At 57.4% G+C, this 18,454-nt stretch overlaps 1 protein-coding gene across 4 annotated transcripts in view; it reads right to left on the bottom strand.

The window, feature by feature from the left end:
- Positions 1–1,971: 1,971 nt before the first annotated feature.
- Wscd2 (WSC domain containing 2) overlaps positions 1,972–18,454 on the bottom strand; it is a 109,335-nt gene continuing 92,852 nt past the window's right edge. For all 4 annotated transcript variants that reach the window (XM_047562606.1, XM_047562610.1, XM_047562607.1 and 1 more), the window contains 3 exons: positions 15,366–15,530; positions 9,617–9,817; positions 1,972–3,968 (listed from right to left, as the gene is read on the bottom strand). In XM_047562606.1, the coding sequence (XP_047418562.1) occupies positions 3,616–3,968; positions 9,617–9,817; positions 15,366–15,530 (719 nt within the window). In that variant the 3' untranslated portion in view covers positions 1,972–3,615. The remainder of the gene's footprint in view (positions 3,969–9,616; positions 9,818–15,365; positions 15,531–18,454) is intronic.

Raw genomic sequence — 18,454 nt, 5'->3', positions numbered from 1 at the left:
GGAAGGGGAAGGATGGGAGAGAACAGAAATGAGAGTAGGGGAGGGGAAGAGGAGCCAGCCTCTGGGAGGAGGAGGGGTCCACACAGGACCTGTCCCCAGCATCTCTGTTGCCTCCCTCCCACACTGTCCCCAGGAGACATTTACAGCCACCTCCAGGGTTGCTGGAGAAATCCGGAGTAGATTGTAGCCATCAGTCACTGCTGGACCCGGGTGTCCCAGCACTGAGGACCACTGGGATCTGCAGCTTTTCTTCCTCCATGGATGCAAGGGGACTGTCACTTTCTGCAAAGGGGATGGTCTTTGAGACCCTCGAGGGAGAGGGCAGCAGCCTGGGCTCTGGGGCTCAGGCCAGTGACTGCACACGCTGAGCATCCAGGTCCCCAGAAGAGGGAGTTGATCTCCACTCTGTTGACCTCACCGGTTGATGGAGAGCAACACAAGTCCTTTTCCTTCTCTGTCCCCCTGGCCACCGACCCCAGCGCTCTCTGATGGCTTACAGATACCTGCTCAGGGCCTGGTTCAACGCGAACGCTGCGGGAACGGGGAGTTCTGCCCCTTCCGTTTTAGTCCCTAGAATCAGGAACAGTGCCTGGCGCACAGTATGCGCTCGATCGGTGTTGAAGGAATGAAGGAACGAAGGGGTGCTGGCTTAGGTCCTTCCGAGTCTCAGATTTGATGACCTGATTTCACAGGGGTGAGGGGTGACAGCAAAGGCAGACCCTGGCAGAGAAGGGGCGCCAGCCTGTGCGCCCCAGCCCACCCCTGTTCCAGCTCCTCCCACCTTCTGGCCATCCCATGGTACATTAGTCCTGGGACCAAACCTGGCACCAGAGTTGAGGCTTGATGGGAAATCCGGCCAGAGCTCAGAGTGACCAAGGTCAGGACTCCTCCGGGGTCAGGACAGAGGCTCAGTCTGTGGCCAGAATTGGAGCTTGGGTGATGGATCGGGGCTCAGTCAGGAGACATTATCAGCATTGGTTCTGGGGTGGACTGACCCAGGTGGGAGGAGTCACTGACCGGGGTCAGGGTTCCGGGTGGTTAGGATCAGACTGGGACTCCATGTGGAGTGTGGGTAAGGGACCAGCGTGAGACCAGATCACGGATCAGCACATGCCTGGGATCAGGGCTCGGTGCAGGGTTTAGCTGTGACCCGGTCACACTTGGCTGAAGAACAAGGGTCCCAGTGTATCGTGGGGCACAGACCAGAGCACAGAAGGGTTTCCAGGAGCCAGCACGAAGCCCCAGGAGCGGGACGCTGCCCTCGGCTCTGAACAACCTCAGGCGCCTTCCCCTCCGGGTCTCAGTGACCTCAGGATGCTGGGTCCCCAGCCCTCCCCAGGGTGGGGCGAAGACCCTGCCGCTCTTTCTTCTGCCTCTCCAACTCCCCCTCCCACACCACCCACACTGCACATTTAAAACCTTGGCCCTCCCCCTGGCTGGGAACCAGTCCCGGGGCACCTGCAGGTGTCCATTGAAGTCCCTCTGCTGTGGAGGGAGAGAGGACACAGTCTTCCTCCGGCTGTATTTCGAGGTGTGGAGACCACCCACCAGGGAACCCCTCGCACGGCTGACCTTTTCTGTAACTTGCACACACCCAGGCAGAGACCCTTCACCCACGTCCCCCCAACACGGTTGCCAGGGGACAAAAAGACCATGCAGAAGGCTGGCCCTCCAAAACAGAAGTCAGCGTCTCACACTTTGGGTCCAGCCACACACACACAATTCCACACACAGCCACCTTAGAAATGGGACGGTCATTCCACCCACTGGGGAACACGGTCTCACACAGAGGCACGCAGTTCTACAGAGCAGGGCTCGCAAAAGCAATTAGACACACCCCTCCCCCAAACAGTCTGTGTCTACCTGTCTGTCACACACACACACACACACACACACACACACACGCACACACGCGTACACCAAGAACACATCCCATTTGTGAACACAACACTCTGCTGCGTGGTGGGATTATCGACAAAACTCTCATTTAATGGTTATGTTGACCTGAGGAATCTTCAGACAGAAACTTGGGGTCAAAGGTGACCACCAGCAAAGAACTGGCCCAGGTCTTGGACCGAGTCTCCCAGAGAGAGCTGGCCTCCAAGCCGGAGCGAGGCCAGGCCCACGGCTGCTCGTGAAAGAAGACTAGAAATTAGCCTGGGGGAAGGAACGCCTTACAAAATACATTCAGAGCCCCCCGGCCGAGCCCCGGGGTGGCCCCAATCCTAATGATGAGGGAATTGGAGAAGGAAAACAGGTTCAATTCCTGTGTGGTCTCTTTGCATGGCCAGGGTCTGGGGGATGGAATGTATTAGTCATATACCTCTTAAAAAAATATATCTCTTTTGCTTGCCTTGCCCAGGGCCACTTTGCTGTTTGGGAATGAGTACGTGCTGCACCCCAAGACTTCAGAGGGAGGCCCGAGGAGGCCGCCCCAGACAGAACAGCAAAGAGGCTGTGACCTATGGCTTTTGCATCTACATCAGGGAGTGTCCGGTGGACCGGATGGAAAGCCGCGGGATCCCACGTGGGGGAAGGGAGGGGATCCTGGATCAGTGCTTTTTAAAATGTGTGATCAGTGACTCAGGTCCTCAGAAATCCTTTGGTTTGGTGTCTCAGCGTCAAGAGAGCAGCGGTGTGGTGGAGATGATGAGCCCTTGGTGACCCGGTTCCTTGGAGGGCCCCCAGGGGAAGTGGGTCCTGTTGGGCTGTGGTCAAGGGGAGGCTGATCTCTGGGCAGGCAGGGGCTTCTCTTCCGGGCCTGGTTGCGTCTGGTCTGGAGCACCCTGGCTCTCTCACCGGGTAGCACAGCACCCCACCGCTAGGGGTCCCAAGGGCAGTGTAAGAACAAGGTGTTAAGACCCCCACCTCGCGTCGCTGGGCTGTCTCACGTTGCACCGGCATGAGGGTCTCCTGTCGGGGGAGGAGCCCTGGAAAAGCGATCCGGGACCCCAAGTTCACCTCCTAGACACAGTTGCGGGAAGAAGAGGTGCGATTCGGCCCTAGCGGGGGAGGAGCGACCGGCTTTTTCTCCATACCGCGTGGCCTGCCTGGGGTGCGCTCACCACGCCAGTGACCCCGCCTGGCGGTGCCCACTCAGCCCTGGGCACCAGGTCTCCTCCTCCTACCCGGACGCCGGGAACCTAAGGCCTCGGAGGCGCAGCCAGCACTTCCTCCCAAACAAGAGGTGACCTGGGCCATGTCAGCGCCAGGGCTTCCCCAAGGGAAGGGAGAGAGGCGGCTGTGGAGGTGCAGCCCGGGATGCGCTCCTAACACCCGCCCCTGGAGTCGTCGCTCCAGCAGCTGGCCCCGGGGGGAGGGGACTCTGCTCATCTCCATGACGACAGTGAACCGGGGAGCCCACCGGTGGAACCCGGAGTGGTGGGTGCAGGGACTCTGGAGCCTGTGACCAGACCTGCCCCCGCCAGGTGGCCCGCATCTCCAAGAGGGAAGGGGCGGCGCGAGGGCGCGGGGCCCTGGACCATGTCTTCCCTCGAGCCTCCTCGGCCATGCAGGAAAGTCGCCGAGGGCAAACCGCGGTCACGGGCTGTCCCCAAACCAGAGAGGACGGGCGAGCGGGGGCGGCCGGGGCTGCCGGCCCCCCGGCCTGCCGCATCATCTGGGGTAGTAGTCGTCGGGGACGCCGGTGAGGTTGCGCCCCCGCAGCGCCGCGTCCACCGTCTTGATGTAGGCGGAGATGCTGCGCCGCATGTCGGCCGTGTACGGGTCGTACTCCAGCTTGCGCAGCCCCGAGCGCTTGAAGTTGCCGTCCTTCTGGCTCTCCACGCACAGGAGCCGGTCCTCCCGCACCGCCACGCCCAGCAGGCGGACCATGCGGCCCAGCTGTACGAACAGGTCCTGCTTCAGGTCCTCGAAGTGCACCACCAGCACCTTCTTGCCGAACTTGAGCCAGTCCAGCGTGTGGGTGGCCCACCAGGGGGCGTAGTTGCGCACGAACTCCGGCCACTCTGCGGAGAGGAGGAGCCGGTGGTCAGGCAGGGCGCGGGGCGGAGCCGCCCTTGACCGTGCGTGGAGCAGCGCCGCGGCCGCCCTCCAGACCTCTCCCCCGCGCCACCGCCTCCGCCTGGCACCGCCTCCTTCGCTCCTCGCTGAAGATGGTAGCACCCCTCGGTGCCCACCACGTGCCAGGCGCAGCCCTGTGTATGAATCTGTGTAACTACGGCATAGAAAGATACGGGCAATACACGACACAAATATGCAATCAGGTAACTATAGATCATGCACATTATACTACACATATGAACATAGAAAATACGTAAATTATGTGCAATGCAAATTATACGAGATCAATATATAAATATAAATAAAATTTATGTAATATTGCATGCATATATTATATGTATTGTTACACGCATATTTATATTATCACATATTAAATATATTACTTATCCCGTATATATAACTATAATGCATAAATATATAAATATATGTACTAATATGTGATAAATGTAATATACAAATAACCATTACATGTAAATAATGTATCTATAATATATAATAAAATACATGGATGTTTTGTCTAGAATTTATATTAACATGTCGATTATATATTATGGGTATACAGTTATATTTATATTTTAATAGCTATATAAATATAGCTCTCAATTCCACTTAATCCTCACAACCTTATGGGGTAGGGTATCACCATCATCACTTAAGGAGAGGAAACCGAGGCATAGAGAGGTGAAGTGACTTGCTCAAGGTCACACAGCCAAGAAGCATCATCTGGATCTGGCCCGACTGATTCCAGGCCCTGATCCTTCCCGGCACAGCAGCCTCCCCGGCCTTGGGGCTCTGCAGGGGCTTAATGAATGGTTGTTGAACTAAATTGAAACCCCAAACCGCCAAATTGCAATGTGATAAAGGGCTCCCTTTCCTTTGCAGAAGGGATCAGAGTTTGTGGAAGACTCCGGTTCCCTGGTCCCCTCCTGGGGTCCCGTGGCTGCTTGAGAAATATTTATGGTGGTGACGGGTTATTTTTTATTCTTAAAATAAATTATCAACAATGTCTCTGACTAATTGGGCCCGTACTGTTTTAATGGGTGAGACCAGATGTATCTGGGCGATTAAGGAAAATCCAGCCTGCGCGTGGCCTGCTTTACTTTTCCAGAATCTCCCTGTTCCCGAGTCAACCCGCAGTATCCCCGCGGACTTGGGACAGCCGCTCTGTGCCTGCAGGGGGGGCCCGGCGAGCTTGCAGACCCCCACTCTGACCATCCTGAGTGGAGCCGAGGGAGGGTGGCCTGGTGACCCTGGAGAAGAAGGAGGGGTTGGTCTGCATGGTGGCCGGGGTCCCTCAGGTGGCCCAGGTGCCCAGGCCTTGGATGCAGGTGGGACAAAGGGATCTTCCTGTTCCTGCTGATGGCCAACGTCTGTGGGAGACCAGGCTCCTCTGTCCCCGCAGCAGGCCGGAAATGGACCTTGCCGGAGCCCCTGCGGGGTGTCAGGGCTACGCTGGGCACTCAGCACCATGTCACCCGGGCTCTCTAGAAACCTGAAGTGTAGGCATTACTAGCTCTACTTTAGACACGAGGCAAAGGATGCTCAGAGACATGAAGCCATTTGCCCAAGGTGACAGTAGGTGTCGAAGGCAGGATTCAAACTCACAGGGACCCCAGACTGCACCTGGCTCCGGCCACCACCACCGACCCTGGAAGAGGGCCTGACCTGACCAGCTGGGGCCCTGGGCAGCTGCTTCCTAGTCCACCTTCTGTGCCCTTCAGCTTCAGGCTGTCTTAGGACACGGGGTCTATTCACAGGTGACCTTGGAGTTCAGGAAGCCCCTGTCCACCTGACCTTGCCCACGTTATCACACCTCCTTGAGGCTCAGCTTACCCATCTGCCAATCAGATTCGGCTTAGACCTACCTCCTATAGATGCTGTGCAGACAGATTGGCAAAGACTCTGCACGACATCTGAGACTCAGGAGGTGGGCCCCCCAGCATCTCTGGAGACACCCCAAATGCCCCACCATGTTGGTCTGAGCCTCCCTCCAAACGCTCAGCTGAAACCCAAGCTGTTTCTGACGCAGACCCGGCCCCTCTGTCCCCCTGCTGTGGCTAAGCTCCTAAATGACTTCACCGGAAAGAAGAACAAAAATTAAGAACCAAAGTGCTCGATTAACTCAGGATTCCTGGTGACGAATGGCTACCTGCACATCTGGTAATAAAGGCTCACTAAGCCCCGGACCCCCCACAAGTAGTGCCGGTTCCTCCGCCACCGAGACAACTGCGCGCCCGGCCAGTCTCTGCTCCGTCGTCTTGTCCACGGGAGGAACCAGGCCCTGATGGATGGCTTCCCTCTACTTAGTTCCCCACGGAATCATTAACCACAGTCTCTGTCTCATTAAACAGATCCAGGACAATTCACCTTGTGTAATCATATCACATCAAATTTTACTTTGGACTCACTCCAGGGAGGTTGTAAAATTAACGTGGTGGAACCAAAGGGGGGTGTGGGAGCCTCAACCCAGCTATAATTGGGAGGGGGGCAAGGGTAAGGGGGGATGGGCCTGCACAACAGCTGGGTGGCCTCTGCTTTTGAGGGGCGACCCTCCTGTTGAACACCCAGTACATCCTCAAGTGTCAATTCTCAAACTTCAACTGCGCTGCAAGCCCCTTGGAAATCCTGTTGAAATGTAGATTCGGTTCCAGGAAGAGGAGGCTGGGCCCTGCCTGAGTCTTGGCTGTAACTTTGATGTCTGTGCATCTGCGGCCACACTTTGAGTAGGAGGGGTTCCTAAGCCTGAGTTCGCACCAGGAACTCCTGGAGGGCTGGCCAAGCTGCAGAGGGCCTGGCCCAGTCCCAGAATTTCGGATTCAGTAGGGCTTGGGCCCAGCCTGAGAATTTGCATATCTAACAAGCACCCTGGCCATGCTGCTGCTGGTGGGGTGGGGGTGGGGGGACCCCCCCGAAAGCAAAGGTCTCAAACTCAAGTGGAGAGGGAGGGCAGAAAAGGCACCTGCCCGGTGGGGCCTGGGAGCTCTGTTCTGTGGGGGAGGGTCTTTGCTTGAAGACCTGGGTCAAGCCTGGGAGGGGAGGTTGGGAGAAGCCCTCTCTCCAGACCGATGTGGGGCCCCAGGTTCAAGTGAGACGGGTGTGGCAGACCCCCACCCACCCACAGCCTCCTGGTTGGGCCTGTCCCGATTCCTTCCTTAGCAGTTGTTTAAGGGTCCCAGCTGTTTTCAAGGTGGCTCCCGGGAATTAGGGGCCTGGTCTGAAGCGGAGCTGGTGGGCGTGGTCAGGAGAGGGGGTGGTCTGGATGCATCCCTGGGGGGCGTGGCTCCCTGGGGGGAGTGGCGTCCGCCGGGCAAGGCCTGCACTTGACGTCCCTCAGTCAGTGCCTGGGCTTTAGCCAGGTGACTTGCCCACTGGGTGAGGGACAGGGCAGCCCGTCTCCCTTCGCCTGGTTCCTGGAGGGTTTAAATAGATGCTCAAGGCCCATGGGCTTCCCAGCTTGGTCCGCTCCCCTCCCCTCAGAGTGACAGGGCGGAGCTGCAGGAGGCCCGCCTTCTCGGGCCAGTCCAGCCCCCCTGTGTCCCAGTGACCTTGGCAGTCTCTAGCTCTCTGGGCCTTGGTTCATCAACAGGGAACCCAGGGCTCTGGGCCCTGCCCGCCCTTTGAAAGGAACTGAGGGGCTCTGAAACAGACAGCGGACCCCGCTCCACCCTGGTGATGCTCAGGGCTGCGGCTGGGCCCTGGGATTTCCCAGGCTCCTCTGGGGCTTCTGATGTGCAGCCCAGGCTGAGGACCCGGCTGAGGACCAGGCTTCGGAGGTCTCCCAAGTCTGCTCCGGTTCTAGCGAGCAGGGTCCGTGCCCCTGAGACCTGCTACTGCCACACGCACCCACGGCCATGTCAGTCACGCTCTGACCAGGCTCGCTTCCAATTGTTCTGCAGTTAAATAATTCAGAGGCCTCTTTACTCCTGGGAAGAAGTGAGCGCATGTCACCACGGTCCTGGCTTCCCCCCACTTCCCTGGGAGAGGGACACACCAGCCCCTGTGGCCTGGTGGCGTGGACCTTCTGCGTGTCCACGGCTCTGGACCAGGGGGCTCACGGCCACCAGGAGCTCATTGACAGGTGCCCTGATCAAGCCATTACAAATGGAAAATACTGCACATTAACACCTTTAGTCCCCTGACCCACCAAACCTCCCAGCTCAGATCACGCTCCTCGGCCAGGCCAAGCCATCTGACGCGCAGCCTACGTAGAACGCAGTGTGGACTCACTGGGGACGCGCTGAACACCAGAATGGTTGCCTGGAGATGCTCCGGGACCACCCTAAGTCAAACCTGCTTTAGGCTGAACCGTCGTGAACCGAGAGCCATCTGGATCCATGATCACAGTGCGGGGCCCCTAAGGGGCTGAGCTCGGGAGCAAGAGTCCTCGGGTTTAGCTCCCAGCTTGGCCACTTCGTGGGAAGCTCCTTTGCCTGCCTCATCTTGACTCAGCTATCGCCGGTGTGCAAAACCCCGCGTGTGATTCAATATCTGCAATTTGGCAAGTTGGGGTTTGTGTATACAGTGGTGCTCCTCTCACTACGATGAAGGTCACAAACACTTCTCTCACCTCCTCTGTGTCTCCTTGCGTCTTTGTGTGCATGTGTGTGCGCATGCACATGTGCTAAGCACATTCCACCTGCCATGTGCCCTCCTGACAAAACTTAAGGACAGAACAACTTCTCGTTGGTTACAGGCTCCTGTCGCCCAGAAACTCTCCGGAACCTAATCGTCAGGCATGACGGTGACTTTGAACTCCCTGAACGGCGACTCCCTGTTCCCTCTCCTCCTTGACTTCTCTGAACTTGGGTTACTCAGCTATAAAATGGGGAGAATTACGGTAGGAGTTTAGGAAGTTAACCCTTATCAATAAGGCTCAGTAGTGGTAACCATGGTGACAGGTCATCAGGTCAGCACTATGGGACTTAAAGACCCGGAGGTGTTAGAGACACACAGATGGCAGAAGGTGGTTCTGACTTCCAAGCTCCAGCCACCGGCCTGGGCTGCTCTCTGTGCCGAGATGCTTATCCACACACAGCCCTTGGGTAGATTATCTTGGGGGTCAACCCTGTTGCTTCTCAGCTGTGTGACCTGAGGACACTCACTTAACCTCTCTGAGCCTCCCAACCCAGGATGGTTGGGAGGATTCATAAAATGGTGCTCTGAACCTGGGCTCCTAAGAGCTCCTGGCCTGGGCGGGATTCCTGTCTCGGATTCCCAGGATAGGGCTCTTCCACCTGCCTGGATGTCACGTGACTTCCAGAGGCTGTCCCGCCTGCCCGCGATCTTCTGGCCCCTTCTGCAGAGGCGCAGCCTAAGTTCAGGTAGCTCAGGAGACTTCTAAGAGTCAGTGCTGGGACTTGAGTCCCGGGGGTCTTGAGGCCAGGTAACAGCCGGGGTCCGGCGGCTGATGCTTGTGGGTGTGGTGGTCGGTGGGCCCCGGAGCAGCTCCGCCCTGCGCAGGGACCTCAATGTGACCCGCGAACTCTCAAGAGCGACCTCCTGGACGCCGTGCCCGGGAGACCCCGCCAGGCCCTGGTCCCTCGCCCCACCCCTGCGCCCGGGCCCTCCGCTCCGCTCCGCTCCCAGGCCGTACCTTTGCCCTTCCAGTGCGCGTGGGCCGCAAAGCCGATGTGACCTCCATACTTGCGGTTGAACTCGGCCATCAGGGCCTTATAGGGGTTGCGGATGAGCAGGATGGCCGCGTCGAAGGCCTCGATCTCCTTGCGGCCGCTCTCGTGTGTCTTGATGCAGATGGTCCTTCCGCTGCGCCAGTGGTCCCGCTCGCCCTTGAAGCCTTGGGGCAGCCCGAGGTTGGGGGACAGGGAGGTGAGCCGGGGCCACCAGCCCACCGCCCGCTTCCGGCCCCCACCCCGTCTGCCCATTCCCTCGCTCAGTCATCCCGGCCTGTAATTGCTGAGCACCTACTATGTGCCAGGCTCTGCGCGCACAGCTGCGGATAAAACAATCATTTGCAAAAATACCTCGGAGCTTAGTTTTTGAGGATCACATTATTCAGGCAGTGAGTGTAAAGTCACAGCCACAGTTAGTTCCACAAAGGAGGAGCATTAACACCTGGTGCTAGGAGAGGGGCTTGGGAGGGCACTGACCAGCAGGGCCTGCTCAACCCCTGCCCTGAGGTTGGATGTGGCCCTGTGACTCTTTGGCCAGTGGAAGCAGGACAGAAATGGATCTCCATCCGTCTCAAGACACACCACATGCTCCGGGTCAGACTCCTGTGCTCTGTTCCGTGCATGAGGGTAGAGGAGGGCATTGCTCATAGATGGTGGGGCACACATGGGAGACATGGCCCCAACCTTCAGCCTGGACCTGTCCGTCCAGACAAAATCAGACCCAGTCAAGTGGCATCTGGAAAGGCCTCCTGGGGAAGCGGTGCTTAAGCTGAGAATTGAAGGAGGAAGAGGAATTTACTAGTTCAACAGAGGAGGGTCAGAGGGGGCAATGACAGGTGCAAAGGTCCTGTGGTGGGCGGGAAGAAACATGGGTCGTAGCAGAGATTGCCAGGGAGTAGAGAGGACCAAAGGGAAGCTGGAGAGGGTGTAGGAACAGCAACGAAGAGACCAGTACTAGACCATCCCTTAAAAGGATTTAAGCAGAAGGAAGGAGGGACAGAACAAGACCCAGGGGGAACTCATGGGCTGAGGAGTCCCCCTGCCTCACCAGGCTGGGGGGTGTGTGTTCTTCCTCCTCTGCTTGTTCACAAACATTCTCAATGATTTGTGCTGTGGCTTTTAAGGTGGATAAAGGTGAAGGTGGTCATGGACCGGGTTCTGCTTTTGGAGACAGAGCGGTGTGGCCGCCGTCCCGGGGCCATGGGGCAGAAGAGCCAGGAATGGAACGTGCTTTCCCTAACGGGGTTCCGTCCTGGGACTCATCCGCCACGCTGCAGGGAGCAAACCAGCCTTGCTGATTAGCGCTGGCCCGTCCCATGATAACCTACGACCCCCAGCTCCAGCCTCTGGGGCTGATGGGAAGCAGTGTCACCGGCGGAGTCACCTCCTGGGTGCCAAGAGGGACAGATATGGGGACGTGGGAGGGGGTCGGGGTCGCAGACCTTTCCCCACGGGCAGTTCCACGTCGTGCACTGCCTTGGTGGGACTCTGCCTGACAGGGACCTTGGGTCCTTTGCGATTTCCTTTCCACAGAGCTCCATTTCGTGAAAGGCAGCCAGGTGCGGGGGACACGGAGCCCGCGCGGACTCCCAGGGGAAAAATAGATCATCCCATGCGCCGGGGACCTGAGGCCTGTTTCTTTGTTCACGACGGGGTCAATCTCGGGCAGTATTTATGGAGATTAAAAAGCGAACATAAACGAGAAACACGACCCTTGGGAGCGAGCTCCAGATTCCAGACTCTGGTGGCCTTAGAAGTGATTCTGGAGGAAGCCCCAGAAGTGTCGGGGGTGGGGGATTCCACCGCGCAGAACGTCCGCCAGACGGAGAAGCATCTAGAAGCCAGGCATGTGCTTTCCCGAGCGCAGCAGGCGGTGGGTGGCCCCGCGGTCCTCTAAGGTGACCGGCGCGCGTGGAGAGGGATCAGATGCAAGGCTGGGGCCGGCGGAATGGCTGACCCCACCACCAGGGGGCGCCCTTCCCCACCAGCCCTCCCTTCATCAACGTGGCGGATTTAAATCCACGACTTTTTAAGAGTCACCTTATTGGCTTATTGGGATATTGGTTTCTTTGGGAGCGTCCACGTGACTCGCGAGTCCTGACAGGGCTTCCCAGGTAGCTGCCTCAGGATGCCGTGCAGAAAGCTCCTGTGGCTGGAGGGACAGAGAGAGCAAGGCAGGGCGGACCCTCCAGAGACCCGCAGAGAGAGGAGGATCCAGAGAGACGGCGAGACGGCGGCGGATGGACACCGAGGCACAGAGCACCGAGCTTTCCAAATGACCAGCCTCCCGCGGAAGGGAAGCAGGAGGAGGCGATGGGAAGGGACAGAGGTTCCCTTGTTCCTTCACTCCTTGGCTCTATTGCCCGCCCCCGCGCCAAACTCTTATTTTAATTTTTTTAATTTTAATTTTTTGCTACCAGGTGTGGAACCCAGAGTGCTTACCCACTGAACCACCTCCCCAGGTTTATTTTGTATTCTATTTAGAAACAGGGTCTTGCCAAGTTGCTTAGGGCCTCCCTTTTGCTGAGGCTCGAGATCCTCCTGCCTCAGCCTCCCGAGCCGCTTGGGACGACCCGTGTGCGCCACTCACCAGGCTCCTGGTGGAGTGAACCCTCGGCCAGGGCGAGAGGAGAGAAGATCACAGAAAGCGCAGGGGAGGGCAGAAGATGCCAGGCGGCCGGTCAGACCCGGGAGGGCCGCGGGGATCCCGACACTGGCTTCTCAGAGAGGAGGAAAGGGGGGGCCCAAGAGACAGGGGTGCCCCCAGGCATCCAGCAAGTGAGAACCCGAAGGATTTAATCCCTCATCAGGAGCTGCTGGGGGTCAGGACGGCACAGAACCGCCCCCAGGTCCACCCACCCAGGCCCCAAGTCGGACACCGGGGCCTCGGCCCCTCACTTCTTCTCAGTGACTGCCCCCCACCCACCTTACTGTCCCCCTTCAGCCTGCATGGCCGGCAGCCTCCCAGGCACCGGAAGGGCATCTCAGATGCACCCCCGTGAGCATGTCCCATCTGCCCCTCTGGGCTCCAGAGAACATTCCAGGTGCCCAGCTGGATGCAGTCCTAGCTCCCCTTCCCGCCACCCCCAGCCTCCCCCCTCCACTGCACGACACCCGCACACTGTGTTTGTCCACCAGTCCTGCCACCTGTGGCGGCATCTCTGCCTGGGACTCTCTCTCCTTTGGAGAAAGTCCAGTCTGTCCCCTGTGCCCACACCCAAGAGTGAGTTAGCCAAACAGCACCCCGGATGGGGCTGGGACCCTGGTATGCGTCTGATGCCTGGTCACGCTGCCGGGTATGAGGAGCAGTGGACGTGGATATGTTAGTCATAAGAGCTATAGAGAAAGAGACTGGGGTCAAGGAGGACCTCAGCCCTCCAGACTTTGCAAAGGTGGCTTTTACCCGCGGCTTGAGAGCAGGCGGATGAGCCAAAGGGTGGGTTGGCGGGGCCCCCTGTCCCAGGACGGCACAGGCAAGACTGGTGCATTTCAAACTGCAAAGAGCTCCTTCCACCTGGAGTCTCATGTCCCAGAGGGGCCGCCCTGGGGACGGGAGGCTGGGGTTGCCTCCCCCAGCTCCTTCCTGCCTCGGGGGTTATGAGGACTCTGTTCACTACAGCGTCTTTTGAAGGTGACGGTGGGGACTCAGTGGGTGCAGGCAGAGAAGAACCCCCGGCCCCAGCAGCACCCAACTGCGGGTCAGGAGCTCCGGGAAGCCCCCCGTGAACGGGCAGCTCGTTCGACGCCTCAGCTGCCGGTGACCAGCCTCCCTGCCTTTCTCAGCCGGACGGAGACATCGGGTGAACAGACCCGGCTCGAGCCGAGGTATGGACAGGGGGTTTATATTTTCTTTTCTTTCTCCTTTTTTGAAAGTTGAGTTAGGATCTGAGTAGACATGTCACCCCAGTACGGATCCCCGGCTATTCCTGCAGTACTAGATCAAAACAGGGCGAGGCGGAGTTAAGGGACCCTGTGGCTCTGGAAGGAGGAGACCCGGCAGTCTGTCCCGGCTGGGGGGTCCCAGCGCTGGCTTGGCATCGAAATCCCCTGGGGAGAGTTTACGAAACCGGAGGCCCTGGTCACTGGGAGATTGACCTTGAAGACTGGAGAGTTCCCGGGTGACTTCAAGGTCATCAGGGGCCAACCCCCTTGGACATGGACTCGGTGACTCTTACACTCCTGTCTCAAACATCAGCTTAGGGCCCTTTAGGAAACCTGAGTCCAGTTCCGACCACATAGTATAGATGAGGAAGTTAAGACGCAAGAGGCGGAGAATCCTGTCCAGGGTCCCACCGCGGAGAGGCCTCAGGGCAAACCTTCAGGCTGAAAGTTCCATGCGCTGACTGTCCACAGAGTCTGTGTCCCCTTCCTGAGGTTACGAGGTTGGGGGTTGTGAACACTTGACCTACAGACCACCACGCCTACACTTACCAGAGGCTGCTCTGCGGGATGAAGTCGCTTTGTTTCTGAGGGAGAACAGAACCTCAGAATCCTTCTTAACAGTCATCCTAAAGCAGGGGCCACTGGAATGGACCCATGAGATGAAACCACTTTGGATCCTTGGCCTCAATGATCCTGAAGGACCCTTCTATTTGTGACAGGAGGGTTAGATGGTGGCTGAGCCACGGAATGCTTTCTGACCTGTTCCCTCTGGCCACTGCTCCCAAATTTGCCTGGGCTCCTCCCAGAAACCTCCCTAAAGACAGTGCAGCCTAGGGTTCAGAAGCACAGGACCTGGAGCATGGAGCCTTGTACACAATAGGTGCTCAGTAAAATGATAGCTGAAGCCCTTGGACATAATAGGTGCTCAGTAAAATGATAGCTGAAATCCTTGTACATAACAGGTGCTCAGTAAAATGATAGCTAAAGCCCTTGTACATAATAGGTGCTCAATAAAATGATAGCTGAAATCCTTGTACATAACAGGTGCTCAGTAAAATGATAGCTAAAGCCCTTGTACATAATAGGTGCTCAATAAAATGATAGCTGCAGCCCTGGTACATAATAGGTGCTCAGTAAAATGATAGCTGAAGCCCTTGTATATAATAGTGCTCAGTAAAATGAATACAGACTGAGATGAGATTCCAGGGCAGGGCCCCTGCCCTCCTGCCCTGTGACTCCAACCTTCCACCTGCCCTTCTTCACCCTTCTGGCCTCTTGTCTCCCATTCTTGGCCTCCCCCTGCTTCTCTCCCTGGGAAAGACATGCACCCTAAGATCTCCCCAAGCTAGGGTTCAGGCATGGCTCTCTATCAGCCCTAGGCTGTGCTTGGCACCCAGACCATAATATTTTCTATGTGCTGAGCATGTTACATGTATCCACTCATCGCCTTTTACAACCTCTTATTTGTGCATGGTCACACAGGATCAGAGAGGTTGTTGCTTGCCCGAGGTCACACAGCCAAGAAACTTACTCCCTCAGTAAGAAACCTAGGAATTTCTTGCCTGTGTGATAGAGTGACAAGGACGTGGGCTTTTGATTGTGTGGCTTTGGGCATGTTATTTCCCCTCTCCCAACCCAGGCTCCCTGTGCAGGGCTAGACAAGACCACACACCAGGCACAGCCAGGAGCCAGGACAGCATCTGTGGTGGTCTGAACCTCCACGGGGTGCCTGGCACACAATTGGCACTCAAAAAGGGGCATTCCTGTGCCTTCCGGGTGGGGACCCTCCCCAGCCCAGGAGGCCTCCTGCCGCCCCCTCCGTCTCCTCACCTTTATTGTACAGGGACCCGTCGAAGTAGTAGCTGCCGGTGTAGAAGCCGGTGGCCAGCTCGATGAGGTGGCGGGCCCACGTGTTGCCCGCGCCTGGGAAGCTGGCCAGAGCGATCAGCTGCTTGGACTTGGCTGGGAGGAACCTTCTGTCCATGCAGCGGTTGTCTGTAAAGGGTTGGGCACAGACAAGGGTCAGCTGGACGGCAGGAGGGTGCAAGTCTCACCCCTGGCCACTTCTCAGCTGTGACCCAGCACAGCATAGTGACGCTTCTGTGGGCCTTGGTTTCTCCATCTGTAAAATGGGGCATGGGTCTTCCCCCAGGATTGAGGTGAGGGTTAAATGAGATAATGTGAGAACAGGGATACCCAGGGTGCTCGGCACATAGTAGGGATTCAAGGACAGCCAGCTAGGTGGGCGGCGAGTCTGCAGCCTCGGGTTCGCTTTCTTCTCCAGAGAGACCCCTCCATGGCGCCGGCCCCCCAGGATGGGATCCAGCCCAAAGTTCTCCCCTTGACCTCCGAGCCCTGCGTGGCCGGCCGCGCCCCACCCAGGCTCGCCTCCCACGCGCCAGGGCCGCTCTGCTGGGTCCCCCTCCGTCTTTCCTCCCTGACCCCAGGAGCTGGCGCGACCGCACTTCCAGCCTGTCTCCTGCACATCGCCGATGGCAGTAGTGGCTCAGGTGATCCCAGGCACAGCTGCTTAACAAAAGGGACGCATCGGGGAAATGCACCGCGAGGGGACTTTACCCGGGTGCCAACCCAGCGCCTACTTAGACACCCGGGCCGGCAGAGCCCGCCTCGCGCCTGCGCTCTAGGGCTCAGCCTGGTGCTCCCGGGCTGCACGGCCCGCAGCAGCGACCGTCCTGAGCACAGCAGGCAACTAACGCAGTGACCAGCGTTCGCCATTCGCGCCTCTCAGCGTGGAAAAGGGGGAGGACGAAACTACTGGGCAACAGGAACTTGTCAGCTCTGTCGCAATCGGAGGGGACCATGGTTTTACACGGGGACTGTCAGAAATCCTCCCCGGAGATTATTTCTGGCTCCCCCACAACCTTGGCAAATGCTTCTGGGGGTGGATGAGTGGGGACGCGGATGGGTGGGGGGTGGGAGTCGGGACGCGAGGGGATCGGAGGACAGAGTGGCTGGACCCGGATGAGGACAAGATCTACTTGGTGGGGCTTTCGTGGGGATTAAATGAGATCATGCATAGATCTTGTTAATCCTCTAAAGTGCTCCAACGGGGCAGCCAGGCCTTTTCTGCAGGCCTCGGTTCTCTCATCTGTAGAATGGGTTGGGTGAGCACCCTTCTGATATTCCCCGGCCTCTGACTTTCCCAAGCCCTCCGGAGGCCACTACCTACCCGCAGAGTCCATGGAAATGGAGCCCCAGCACCTCCCACTGCAACCCAGCCGGAGCCTCTGGGGCCCAGGGGCTTCTTTGGGCCCCTGTGGCTGGAAGGGAAGCCGGCCTGGCACCCCAGGACCACCGTCTCCATCTCTCCAGCCGCTCACAGCCACACGTCCCACAGTGGCCGCCCCTCCGCCGTCAGCCCCCGCCCCTGCCTCCTCCCCTGCGCTGAGGTCCCCAGAGGTCGCGCAGTGCTACATTCAGCCCAAGCGCCGGTCCCGGCCACCCGGAGGTTCAGATCCCTCCGCCCTCAGTGTCCTCCCCAGGGTTCCACCTGGGTCCCTTGCTGCTCTGCGTTAGCTCGGCTCGTTGAGTTCCACCGTGAGCCCCGCCGATTACGCACACGCCGCTGGGAGGGCAGACGGGTCTGAAGTCCTGTTTTAACACCAGTTCTGTCCCTCATTTCCTGGGCGATCTTGAGGAAAGGTTCCACTGAGCCTCAGTTTCCCCAGCTGTAAAATGGACCCACTAATGGCCTGCGGGTGTCGGGAGGGTTCAGCTGGAGAGGAAGGCGGGGCGCTGGCCGGGGACTCACGCCCTGTGAAGGGCCAGGGTGGTGGCTCTGGCTGTTGCTGCAGGCCAGGGGCCAGCTCTCCAGAACACCTCGGCGTGGTCATCCGCCAGCGGCTCTCTGGGAATGTCAAAGAGGAGCCAGCGATGGGGCTCCGGACAGAACCACCACGCTCTGCGTTTGACTAGCAGTCGGGCTCCCAGGAGGTCGTTGGTGAGCGCACTTAAAAGTTTGTGCGATTCGCTCTGTTGGAATGTGACTTCAAAAATGCCCCAGGAGGCTGCAAATTAGTGCAGCCACTCTGGAAAGCAGTGTGGAGACTCCTTAGAAAACTTGGAATGGACCCACCATTTGACCCAGCTATCCCACTCCTTGGCCTATACCCAAAGGTCTTAAAATCAGCATACTACAGAGATACAGCCACATCAATGTTCATAGCTGCTCAATTCACCATAGCCAGACTATGGAACCAACCTAGATGCCCTTCAGTTGATGAGTGGATAAAGAAACTGTGGTATATATATATACAATGGAATATTACTCAGCCATGAAGAATGATAAAATTATGGCATTTGCAGATAAATGGATGAAATTGGAGAACATCATGCTAAGTGAGATAAGCCAATCTCAAAAAACCAAAAGACGAATGATCTCACTGATAAGCAGATGATGACACAAAATGGGGAGTGGGAGGGGGGCAAGAATGGAGGAAGGAGGGACTGTATAGAGGGCAAAGAGGGGTGGGAGGGGTGGGGGAAGGAAACAATAACAGAATGAATCAAACATCATTACCCTATGTGAATGTATGATTATGCAAATGATATGCTGTTACTCCATGTACAAACAGAAACAACAGGTATCCCATTTGTTTACAATAAAAATAAATTTTAAAAAATGCCCCAGGAAACAGGGAATTACTATTCATGAGAAGCCTAGTGCCGTACAACGTTTGAAACTTACTCCAAAACGCATCAGAAATGAGAAGGAGCCTGGAAAGGGCAGGGGAGAGCTTTCTGGTCAAGTCAACGTGGCAAAAAGTGAACGCACGTAACTCTGGATTGAGCATAGGGCTGCACCTTCTGGAACTCGTCCTTTTTCTCCGGGTTTGACTTATTTTATAATAAAGGGTTGGGTGTGGGGGGCAGGGAGCTGGCCCCTTCATTTCTTCTGC

This window comes from Sciurus carolinensis, chromosome 8 (genome assembly GCF_902686445.1).
Source record: "Sciurus carolinensis chromosome 8, mSciCar1.2, whole genome shotgun sequence".
Lineage (NCBI taxonomy): Eukaryota > Metazoa > Chordata > Mammalia > Rodentia > Sciuridae > Sciurus > Sciurus carolinensis.
This window is presented reverse-complemented; position numbering and strand designations above follow the sequence as displayed.